General features: G+C 47.9%; 1 protein-coding gene across 4 annotated transcripts in view; it reads left to right on the top strand.

Moving 5' to 3' along the window:
- Positions 1–12,485, top strand: part of ZFAT (zinc finger and AT-hook domain containing) — a 234,291-nt gene that overhangs the window by 209,109 nt on the left and 12,697 nt on the right. The window contains exon 16 of one of the 4 annotated variants that reach the window (XM_054518861.2): positions 2,179–3,063. The exons of the other annotated variants lie outside the window; for them this stretch is intronic. Within the exon in view, the coding sequence (XP_054374836.2) occupies positions 2,179–2,190 (12 nt within the window). The 3' untranslated portion in view covers positions 2,191–3,063. Of the gene's footprint in view, positions 1–2,178; positions 3,064–12,485 lie in introns of those variants that run through there. 4 annotated transcript variants of the gene reach the window in all.

Raw genomic sequence — 12,485 nt, 5'->3', positions numbered from 1 at the left:
CGTATGAAAGGCCAGGACACTCCCCTGTGTACAAGAGCTTACCTGATGCAGTCTCGTCCAAGTGAGGCTGTCCAGCAGCATGCACTTTACCAAGCCTGCTTCTCTGTGACTCGGCCACCATTCCTGCTTTACTGAGACCTGATAAGAAATACGTTGTGTTTGTCAGAGTTTCTTAGAGAAACAGAACTCATAGGGGTATATGTGTGTGTTTGTGTGCGTGTGTGTGTGTGTGTGTGTTTAAAAGAAGGAATTGGCTGATGTGACTGTGGAGGTTGACAAATCCCAATGTCTGCTGTCAGCAAGCTGGGGTACCAGGAGAGCCAATGGTGTGACTCCAGGTTGAAGGCTGGCAGGCTTGGGATGCAGGAAGGGCCAGTGTTTCAGCTTGAGATCAAAGGCAGGAAAAACCAGTGTCCTGGCTTGAAGGCTGTTGGGGAGGAAGAATTCCCTCCTTTTCAAAAGGGGAGGGTCAACTTTTTAATTCTGTTTAGGCCATCAGCTGATTGGATGGGCCCCACCCACACTAGGGAGGGCCATTTGCTTTATTCAGCCTGCCAGTTTAAATGTTAATCCCATCCAAAAACACCCATCACAGCCATACCTAGAATAACGTATGACCGAATATCTGGGCACCCATGGCCCAGTCAAGTTGACACATAAAATGAACTATTACACATGTACAAATATGTTTCAGGCTATGAGTGTCTCTTTTGTCAGTGAAAGACTGTTATTTGCTTCAAGGGTGAAATTCTGTTTCACAGAAACAATTTTGGTGGGCAGATTTCATGTTGATTTAGTAGCTTCCAGAAAACATGTCCATTGGCAAATCCATATTCCTATCGCAGTTGAGATTTTGATTCAAGGTTCAGGAATCAGCTCCATCCTGCGTATCCTTGAGAGAGTCACAGCTGAGGACTGTGCCAGTGTGGCACATTGACCCCCAGGAGTCCTCCATGGAGCACCAGCACTCCACTCAATCCTCCTGGCCATGAGCAAGCAAACCATTGTTGCCACTGCCCCCATGGGAGTAGATGTCCAGTAGGAACTAGTGTTAGCAGCACTCTATGTGGCAGGCCTGTGTCTCTGTCCACATCGGGCATTTCCCCTGCAGCCCAGGAGTTGGCTGCCCTGGCTTATGAGCCTAGGGTGGGGAAGGGGTGTCACATGCACTGCCTGCCAGTTTTAGTGCCTCCTGGGGTTGCCCCTCTCTTCTGTTGGTTGTTTTCCTGCAATGTGCTAGATGCTTCCACACTGTATGCTGGGGCCTCAGTGGGAAGGAGCAATTTGGACTGCCTCAGACCCATGGGTACCCACCTCTTCCCCATGCAGGCCCTTAGCCGGGCACAGCACAGAATTATTCTGCCTTAATCTTGTCAAAATCCCAGGTGCTCCTCCGACGTGCTTTAACCACTGATCAAAACGAAACAAACAGAAAACCAAGCAGGAACCCCAGCTTTGCCCAAATCACCCCACTTTCTTCTCCCAACTGCTTCTGCACAACCTTTGCCACCTTCAGCCTTCACGTGGGTCCCCGTGATGGTTGGCAGTGTTGGGAGAAGAGCAGGCAGAGCCCCCACCCTGGGCTCAGCATACAGAGTGAAGCCTGAGAGGGAGCTTAAGTAGCAGTTCTTGCTGGAAGACATATGTTGGTTGCCAGCCAGCATTGGAATTGCTGTTTGTTATTTGCAGTTCATTGTTTTTTGCAAGAAAAGGCACTCTACTTCAGTGGAGAACACATACACCAGTTGCCTGTTTGCAAGGAAGTGCACGTCCAATCTGTCATGTTTTAATTTAAGGCCCTGAGTAATGTGTTCCCCTGACCCCTTTCTCACTGCCCATCTGGACAAGGGCTCCTGATGGGGAGAAGCTGCTCTGCAGAAGGGACTTCTCAAGTGCAGCCTCTGGCTTGAGAGAAGCCTCGTGCCCTGTGGGCCACCTGAAGGGATACTTAGACTGGCCTCCTCCCGTCGAGGGGCAGATGTTGAACATTTTATAAGACTTGTGGCGAAATAATGAGGAGGGGGATCTAGAAAGTGACTTCTATGAGGCTTCAAAATCTATTTTTATTTTTACTTTTAAAAACAAGCGCTCTATTCTACAACTGTGATTGTAGCTACACAGCAAAAGATCTGACAGAAGAACCTCATTGGTGCAAGATACTCTTCTAACTCTTTACAGATTGTGGTGTAAGAGAGCCTGGCCATCTGAATTGTCTTAAAGTGGGACCGAGATGAGATCTCTTCTCTAATCCTAGCCACAAAAAGGATTGAGTGAAGTCCATCCCATTTTTCTGTTATCCCTCTAAGCTCAAATAACTGGTGAGTTAATGGAATTTTCCTTTTCTTGTTCCCACAGAGGCACTTTTTTGATTTCTACTATAAACAAGTCTCTCCCTAACTTCAACACAATTCTCGCAGTGCAGATAAAAGGAGAGTCACTGGCTGGCTTTTCTCTTACTTTTCTTTCCACTCACCTTTCCCCTTCAAAGCCTCCTTTGACTTCATTTCATCTTGCCTGTGCATGTGTGGTACATTACGATAGCAGACCTGTATTCTCTCGCACTGTGATGGAACCCTAGCATCTTCGGTTGTATCGTTTACTCCACTTTCCCGTTATGGTTTTTTTCTGTCATTATTGTGGCTCATCTAAGGAATCAGATCCTTCCAAGAAGATTAAGAGTCTGTATAATTGTAGAAGAATTGATGGTAACAGCAGTTTCCATCTGCCATAACTGCTTGTATTTTCTGTTACTCTTCATTGTATTTGGATGTCACACCCACTCCATCCTTGCAGACTCTAGTGTAATGAGTCACGATGGATTCAAATGCCTGTGGAAGACCCAGGCAAGAGAACTGCACGTGTCCTCTGTAGGCAGTCAAATTGGTTGCGTATCTCCAGGACCGAAAGCATATGCACCCACGTGCTTCTTAGGCCTCAGATGATCTAATACTAGATTCTTAGGCATCTGCTCAGGATTTCTAATAGATACCTATAATCCAGGTTTCACTTTTATCTTTTAATGCCAAGTCCTTTTGATCTTTGTAAAATACTGAAGTCTCACTGATGACTTTGTTTTTCTCGCTATATCATAGCCCTTACTGTAATGACAACCACTTTTCAGCTGCACGCTTTTGTTGGTTGGTGAGGTTAGGCTCCTGCCTAATGAACTCTGCAGTGCAATTTATTTGATCCCGGGCCTCTGCCAACTTCAACTGTATGAAACTCCTAATTATACATGCAGGTAGCCTCTTAAAAGTGTTCTCATACTTCACATTCCTTATAGAATGTTCTTTCTGTTGTTGCGGAATGGTGACCTTTAGCATGTAAAACAAAAAGTTCATTCAGAGTCTTAGCAATGGGTTACTCTCCCTTGTCACTTAATGCCAACTCTTGTCCTTTGTAGGCCTTTCTTAGTTCTCCTGTAATTGTTTGAACCTTTTATTTTTATTTTTCTTAACTAAAACTTCTTTCAGAGACTTCTGCTTCTGGTATGACTTTGGACGGCTGCTACTCCACGTTGCATCCTCTCCCAAAGCTCATTTATTACTTGCTGAGCTGTCTTACACCATAGTAGTTACGGAAAATTCCATTTCTTTGTGAAATTTTTAAAGTAAAAATAGGCCCCGTGATCTATCTGTGGCCATATGAGAAATGGTCTGAAAACATAGAGAACAAAGGTTATTCTCTATTTCATTATGATGCCTTTTTCCCATACAGGCCATCCTTAGCTAACCTGAGGATGCTCATCTATCCAACTTCGCTTTTCTTCCTTTTCCTAAGTCCCCATCTTTCTGCTATTATGCCCCAAGAAGCTGCAGCCTTGGTTGGTGCTATTTGCAGAATCACACTTTATTTGAGTTTTAATACTGCTGAGTTTATTACTGTTTGCTTGGTGCCTGTTTCCTGACCCATGTCCTTAGCCAAAGCAGGTTGGTTTTAATTGATACCTCCCCTCCAGGCAGCTTCACCCTGGGAAGTTGTCCTTGCTGGCGGAGATCACTTGGTCTATTTCAAGTTTGGGGCCAAGGTCAGGCTGTAATAGCCCTGACGGGAGTGAGCCAGAGCTGGCCAAGGCCAGGCTGTAGTATCCCTGACGGGAGTGAGCCAGAGCTGTCCCGCATATGGAGGAGAGCGCTGTGGGCCCTCTGTAGACTTGTCCTGCTTCAGACTGGCCCTTGTTTTTCGTTCCCACCAGAACAGTAGTCTCCATCCTGGCTGGAGGAATTCCCGGAAACAAGAACTCTTGGTGTCCCCTTCCTTCCTACTCCTCCTATCCATCTGGTGTCCCCACCTGGTGGAGGGCCTCTTGCCTCCTTGCCTCTCCCACCCGACGTCTGCCCTGTCAGCACATGCGGTGGCCTCCTGCTTCACAAGGGACCTCAAATAGTCCCTCTGGCTCCCGGCTACCGCCTTCATTTAAGCCCTTGCTACTCAAAATGTGGTCCCCTGGCCAGCGGTGTTAGCATCAGGGGGCTTGTGAGAAATGCAGACTCCCTGGCTTCACCGCACCCCTCCCAAATCAGGCTCTGTGTGTAACCAGCAGCGGGGGCATCCTGGCTCCACCCCAACCCTACCAAATCAGGCTCTGTGTGTAACCAGCAGCGGGGGCATCCTGGCTCCACCCTAACCCTACCAAATCAGGCTCTGTGTGTAACCAGCAGCAGGGGCATCCTGGCTCCACCCCAACCCTACCAAATCAGGCTCTGTGTGTAACCAGCAGCGGGGGCACCCTGCACATTAGAATTTTAGAAGCCTGTTCTCAGCTGTCAGTCCCCCTCCCCTGGCTCACAGAGGATACTGTTCTCTTTCCATCCTGCTGCTCTGAGATCCAGTTTTCACATAGAAGCCGGGGCGATCTTTTAGAAGTATCATTACATCACAGCAACCCTTATTTAAAATCCTCCAATAACTCAGAAAGTCTACAGTAAACTTAAAATAGAAGCTCTCCATGGCCCACCAGGCCCGACAGCAAGGTGCCCGCCTCTCTCCCTCCACTTTCCTTCTTGCTTCATGGTGGGATGTTTCAAGAAGACCCACCCTGCCCGTGCTGACTGTGGGCGGCACAAGATCCGGGAGCAGCTGCTTCCGCATAAAAGCAAACACTCCAAGAAGGAGCACGACCTACGGGGGTGGGGATCCCTGCATGTCAGGATAACCCCTGCCCATTAGGACACATCAGGTTAGACCCTGTGGTCAGCTTCAGCTGTTGGATTGTCAGGTCCTTCCTGCCCTGAGGGGGCAATTAGGAAGGGAATATTATCAGAGGGGCAGAAGCTCTCCTCCCTCTCCAGGCAGTGGTGAAGTTGGGGCCACGGGGAGGAGTACCCTCCCTCACCCCATCACAGTTCTTAGGAACTGTATCACAAACCATATCTAGTATGGTTGGTTATACACATGGCTTTTCCCCCCAGCAAACTGGAAGCTCCATGAGAGCAGGTGACAATTTGGTCTCACCCATCTCTGGGATCTCTAGCACTTGGCTCAGGGCCTGGTACATTTTAGAGGCTTCATACACATTCAAAACCATAAATGCCAGATCAGATGTTGGGAAGCTGAGCTAGTGGGGCCCAGTTGCCCTGGGTGTGACTTGTGCTGAGCAGCCTCATGCTCTCCAGGCTGGCAGTGCATACCCTACCACAGGAGCTGCAGGCCTCTGGGACAGAGCTCCCCTGCCCCGGTTGGACAGCATAAGGGGGTATCTCTGGAGAAGCCCGTTTCATGGGAGTCACCCCAGCTCATGTCACAGTGGATGGAGGAGTCCTTGGCACAGCCAGTGGTGTAGCAAGGGGCTAAAAGACAGCCAGACTGCTTGGGTTGGATCTGTCACATAATAGTGTGTGACCTTGGACAAAACACTTCTCTTCTTTGAACTTGTGTTTCCCCATCTATAATGGGAAGATCATGGAACTTACTCCAAGGGGCTGTTGTATGCATTATACCTAATTATGCAAAATGAAGCCACTGGCCCTGTGCCTGGCACGTGGCTGAGTCAATAAATCTTAGCTCCTGTGATCATGGAAACAGCATAGCTCCTTTCCTTTTACTGTGCACGTAGAATTCAGCCACAGCTGTTTCTGCTTCTGGTCGCTTCCATTTAGCAGGTGAGTGCTGACGCTGGTGTTGTCTAGGTTCTATGCTTGGCATCAGGAGTCCAGGATGGATAAGACACCACCTTTTTTTTTTTCTTTGAGACAGGGTCTTACTCTGTCACCAAGGCTGGAGTACAGTGGCGTGATTATGGCTCACTGCAGCCTCAACCTTCCCTACTCAAGCGATCCTCCCACTCCAGCCTCCAGAGTAGCTGGGACCAAAGACGCGAACCACTGTGCCTGGCTAATTTTTGTGTCTTTTCTAGAGACAGGACTTTGCCATGTTGCACAGGCTGGTCTCGAGCTACTGGGCTCAAGTGATCTGCCCGCCTTGGCCTCCTGAAGTGTTGGGATTACAGGCGTGAGCCACCACACTGTGCCAGATACCACCTCTCATGGCAGAGCTTGTTGCTTGGTCCAGGGAGGTAAACACATAGTTACACAAATGAACATGATTGTGGCTCAAAATCATTTGACCCCTTACAAACTCCAATAGTTGAGTCATTGTGAGTAATTCCCTTAGAGGAGGCCCTGGGGGAGGCATGATGATGAACCGAATGCTCATGTTCCCCCCTTAATTCATATGATTGAAATCTAATCCCCAAAACGATGGTATTTGGAGGTGGGTTCTTTGGGAGGTGATTAGGTCATGTGGGTGGAGCCCCATGAATGGGATGAGTGCCCTAATAAGAGAGGAGAGAGCTTGAGCTCTCTCTTTCCACCGTGTCAGAGTACAATTACAGGTCAATAATCTGTCCTTGGAAGAGGGGCCCGCACTGTAACCTAACCATGCTGGCGCCCTGATCTCAGACTTCTAGCCGCCAGAACTATGGGAGATACATTTCTGTTGTTTATAAGTCACTCAACCTGTGCTGCTTTGTGACAGCAGCCCAAGCTGAGACCAGGCTGCTTGGGAATTGCAGATGCTGAGGGACATTGCCCAAAGTCAGGGGAGCTGGGCAGGAGGTGGTTCTGTGTGAGAGAGACTTAAGACCAGGCCAAAAGAGAGTTGAATTAAGTAGAATTAAGTAGATCTTCCTACTCTGAGAGAGAAGTACGTGGGTCATGTGGATTTGAAGAGCAGGAGCTGGTGTCTCTCTGGGGTTTCATCATGAGATCGGAGACTGTCATGTCAACACCAGTAAGGTGAATGTCAAAGCTTCACTGGTGCTCAAAACAAGAAGAGAGAGTTTCTTTTTCTGTTCTTAGATCTGCTTGCTACTAATGAACTTACCTTGATAAGTTTGATGAGTGATTTAAATGGTTTATGTTTTGTTATGATAAACATATTTTAAACAAAAAATAAAAACACTTTATTCCTGGGAGTTTGGTTTTTCTACCTTGGGCAAGGGCTGTTGCTCTGTGGTCATCCAGGGAGGAATACAACCTGGGTCCTGCCAGCTCCATTTTCCTTCTCTGCTTGATTACCAGCAAGGCCCTGGTGGGGTTCTGTGGAGGCTTCAGGTCACTCATGTTCAAGTACTGGGAAAGAAACTGCTAGTGGAAGCAGATTGCTTAATTAGGGGGAGAAGAGTGTGCGTCAGCTGAGGAAAGGAGCCAAGTGCTTCCCCAGCAGGCACCAAGACAGCATCCTCGAGGTGGCCCGTGAAAGGGCAGTGGATCGATCCTGTCCCCACAGCTTTATTGAGCACCTGCCCTTCAGGTTGACAGAGCCACCAGCAATGAGAAAGGCCAGGGCCTGCAAGGATGGTCACGGGGGTGATTTTGTGAATGTCAGGCAGGTGGAAATGTACAAAGGAAACTACTCCAAAAGTACAGTGGAGGGGACTTGGGTGAGAAAAAATCTGAAAGGTTTGCCCAACCCCAACAGCTGCACAGCTGTGCAGGGATCACCAGGCAGGGGTGTGGAGGGAGGAGAATGTGTAGGGAAGAGAGTGCTCCATGTGTGAGGACCGGGCAATGCTGTAGAGCTGCCACGCCCGGCCTGGCACTAAATCAAATAGAGATTCAATGTATGTGCACTTAAAGGGGAAGAAAGTCAAGTATTATGCACAGTAAATGTGTCTAAATATCAAATATTTGTGAGGAGGAAGAAGCTGTGCCTGCCTCCTTCCCTTTCTTGGTGAATCTGCTCTGAACTGTTTCAGCACAGCTTTGAAATATCTCCTGGGGTCCACATTTGAATAATTCAGTTCAGTGTTTATTGAGTGCCTACTATAAGCTGGGTGCCCTGTGGCCATGGCATGATGGTGTGGAGGGGATGTGTGAAGCACACGGGCAGCAGCTTAAGTGCGTGGGAGCTTGGCTCAGCCGGGGAGGGGAGGGGGCGGCAGACCCTTCCTCCAAGGAGGGCCGGCATCCAGAAGCAGTCATGAGTGCCGTGCGTCATGCACCTGCCCTGTGTCAGGCACTGCCCCCCACCCCGCCGTCTCATTCCCACACACTTTCTCTACCACGTGGATCTCTCTAGTTTCCCACAGTTTATGAGAGAAGGTTTCCTTTTCTAGTCAAATGATTATTCAGATCAAACTAAGCTACGCCTAGACTGCTGAGACATGCAAGAGGTACAAGATGTTCTAGTCATGGGCATCCTCTTTCTGTTGCCCAGTGAGTTGGTTTGGCCAGTATGGAAACCTTTTCATCCTCTTCTTACAGCACTGAGGCCAGGAAGCCTGCATTGCTCCTCTCAACCTGTTTCGAAGGCCCTTCTCTCTCAATGAAGAGAGCTGGCCCTTCTCGTTCCCCTCAGGCCCGGGGACCTGGTGGACAAGTCCGTGTTGCAGGTGGCAGCAGAGCTCTCCAGTGCCTGAGGCTTAGGAAACAGTGTTGCCCCTGTGTCAGCCGATAGTGGAGTCTCAGTGTTGCAGAGACCCAGGCGACACAGGAGATTGCTGGTGACTGCCGTTAGCCAGCAGCCTTTACAGCTTAGGCTTTGCACTGTGCATGGGATTTATACTTTCGGGAAAGAAAATGTGTCTGCTGTCTACTTACAACCAAGAGAAAAATAGGGTGGAGAGGCAGCATTATACTGTCTTCCTCCATGAAAGGTGTCCAGCCTGACAGTGGGATGAATCACGGCCTTCCTCACTTCCTGTGCATTCTTTCCTCCCTAAAAGGCTTTAAATCTCCATTGATGTATGTGGAATGGTTTCTTCCTGCCTGTGAATATCTCCTGATATTTCCACAAGTTTCTTGCACATAATGCCCCCTCAGAACACCCTTCTTTTTGTCCTGTACAGATATATATTTCTGGAGTTAGGAATTTATGATGTTTTTTTACAAACCACATTCATTTATGCATTTTCTTTCCTCTATAAATTCAGGATTGTGTTTGCTGTTTCCCTTTGTTTCTGACTTATACAACTCCACTCTTCACCCAGGGTTGTGAAAGCAAATGTGCTTACTTGTTAACCTTGTAAAATGGTCCTGCCAGTTCCCCTTTTGAGAATGAAAAGGAAGCTATTGCTTGGTTATAATTTAAGCAGTGAGCGAAGCCCTAATCACTGGAAAAATAAGGCTTCTTCTCCAGAGCTTAAACACACACAGGGGAATATTCTACCTGCAAGAATCGACTGCAGTGTTCTTTTTTCATTCTTGTTGTTGGGTTGTGTTTGGATTTTTGTCTGCAGTCCTCTAATTCTTACCATAACATGGAGTCCACGAATTTCTGAGTGGAAGGGACCATAGAAGATGTTGGCCATTTGGGAGGAAATAATGAATTGCACCTTTTCCTTTGATCTCGAGGTTTGGAAGCATCTGAGAAACAAGACGTGAGTGAATCAGATGGTAATGAGAACAACAGGAGAGGGAGAGGAGTTGGAGACCAGTTGAGCCATCTAGTCACAGGCAGGGCTGGGCAACAGCAGGGCAGCTCTTCCTAGGAGGGCAGTTGCTTGTTGTAGCACATGGAGTCTCAACCTGATGGACCCAGGACTCCCCTTGAATAATGACTACCTTATAACACTCCTTTTACTCTCCTGAAATGAAATTCATAGATTCCTACACATGCATGACTTAAAAAAAAAAAAAAAAAGAACCTCTAATGTCCTAACTGAAATAACAAGAGGTAAATGGAAAGTTATTAATAATAAAATAATAAATTGAGTATTTTAATCTTCAGACATGACTATACCAAGATACAGTGGTTGGCAGGACAATGGTGCCCCAGAGATGTCCGCGTCCTCATCCACAGAACCTACAAAAATATGTTAGGTTTTACATGGCAAGCGGGAATTAAGGTTGCTAATTAGCTGAATTCAAGATGGGGAGATTATCCTGGATTATGCACATAGGCTCAGTGTGATCACACGTGTCCTTAAATGGGGAAGAGGAAGGCAGTAGGGTCAGAACCAGAGAGATGACATCATAAGAAAGACTCAGCCAAATGTCGTTGGCTTTGAAGATGGAAGCAGGCCACAAGCTAAGGAATGCTGGGGTCTCTAGAAGATGGAAAAGCCAAGGAAGTGGATTCTCTCCTAAAGTCTCCAGCCGGGATCACAGCCCTGCTGAAATGTTGATATTAGTTCAGTGAGACCCATTTCAAACTTCTGAACTCTAGAACTGAAAAATGATACATTTGTGTTGTTTTAAGCTGCTAAATTTCTAGTAATTTGTTAAAGCAACAATAAGAAAATGAAATAAAAACCTAACGATGTGGTCAGGTGCCATCTCCTAAGTGTAGTGTCCACTCTGGGTGCACCAGCCACAAGCACAGGCCAAGAGCACATTGTGACTTGAGGATGAGGCTACTAGTGTGAGCAGCATCGCTGGTGCTGGAGGGCTTTCCTAAAGCAAATGAAGTACAGTCTTCCCTCGCCGGAAACAGCAGTTGTATTTCTAGAAGAATGCAGCACACAGACAGTACTTTGTGTTTACATGTGAAACAGTTAGGTTCTAGGTTCAGATCATCATAAATAAGGTTGTTGTTATTGTTTATTTTTATCCTTGTGACTGTTTGGGGGAAAAATTTAAAAGTCATGGTGAGAACAGAACAATTCTTGGTTGTGAGGGACATTCTGACGCATTGTTGCCCACACCTGCAGCTTTCTAAAAGATCTCTACAAGGGATGGAGGGTTCTGCCACTGAGGTGCACTGGCTTCAGGCGTGGTGGAGGAGGAGGGCTCTAGGCAGGGGGAGGACAGCAAGGCAGACAGGAGGCCAAGCCACAGGCTTGCATTTCTTCTCCAGGCCCTCTGAGGGAGGTATGTGAGAGGGCAGCAGGGAGGCAGGACTTGCCTCTCAGACTTCTGAAAGAGTGGGAATTCCTGCTTTATGGACTTAGGAATGCAGGGAGGAGTAAAGGCAGACTCTGCTCTCAATTTCAGTGTCCATCCTGAGGAAGAATCCAGTCTGATGGTCTTGGAGCAGCTATTTGCATAACTTTAGCAATGGGGAACTAGTTATATCAATTCCAGATAGCAGCCCACTGTATTCCGTAGCCCCTCTGTCAGCCCTGGCCCCCACCAGAACCAGCAGTACATCTGATGGCCCCTCATGTGACAGCCCCTTGTGTATTTGAAGGCACAGGCATCTTTTGGGCCCTGCATCTTCTGTTCTCTAGACCAGACATCTCCAATACCCCAGCCATTTTTTTTCTAGAACTGGTCAGCCTTCTTGGAATGTTGACTGATGAGTCTTTAGTCCTCTTCGTGGTTGAACCCAGGCATGGACTCCAGGGGAGGTCTGAAGCTGACGGCAGTTGGAAGAGATTGGGATGGGACATTGTCCTTCTTTTCAGTGAACTCTAAGCTGCCTTTACAGTGACCACGCTTACCATTCACTCACCTTGATCTTGGTGTCACCTCAAACCCCTGGATCTCTTTCACATGTACTACTCTCAGATTCTGTGTCTCCCATCTATGTTTGTGGCATTAGGTGGTAAACTGAGGCACAGACTTTTATGCTGATCCACATAACTACGAAGTTGCTTAGGGGCTTTTGTGGTCAGACCTAGAGTGAGAAGCAGCGTGGCCTGGCCGGGGTAGTCCTGTGGGGAGGGGAGGACTGGAGCGCTCTGGCCTGCATTTCACGGTGGAGCTGACTGGTCCTGCAATGCTTTGGACGTGGAGTTTGTGTGAGAGCAGAATCTGGGCTGATGCCTAAGCCTTTTGGTTTGAGAAGAGGGTGGATGGTGGTGCCTTCTACCGAGAAGAGGACAGAGGAGGGAGGAGCAGGTTGGGTGGGTAGGAAGTGACTAGTTCCAGTTAGGCTTTGTTAACTTGGAAATGACTATTTGACACCCACATGGATGTGTCTAGTAGGAAATATGCTGCGCACATTTAAATTTCAGGGGAAGGGTTTGGTCTAGACATCCATTTGGGAGTTGTCAGCCTGAAGACAATATTTGAAGCCATGAGCCTGGCTGAGATGATGGAAGGAGGGGATGCAGAGAGAGAAGAGCCCTCCTGGGGCTGAACGCTGGGGCCCTATGCCAC

This window comes from Pongo abelii, chromosome 7 (genome assembly GCF_028885655.2).
Source record: "Pongo abelii isolate AG06213 chromosome 7, NHGRI_mPonAbe1-v2.0_pri, whole genome shotgun sequence".
Lineage (NCBI taxonomy): Eukaryota > Metazoa > Chordata > Mammalia > Primates > Hominidae > Pongo > Pongo abelii.
This window is presented reverse-complemented; position numbering and strand designations above follow the sequence as displayed.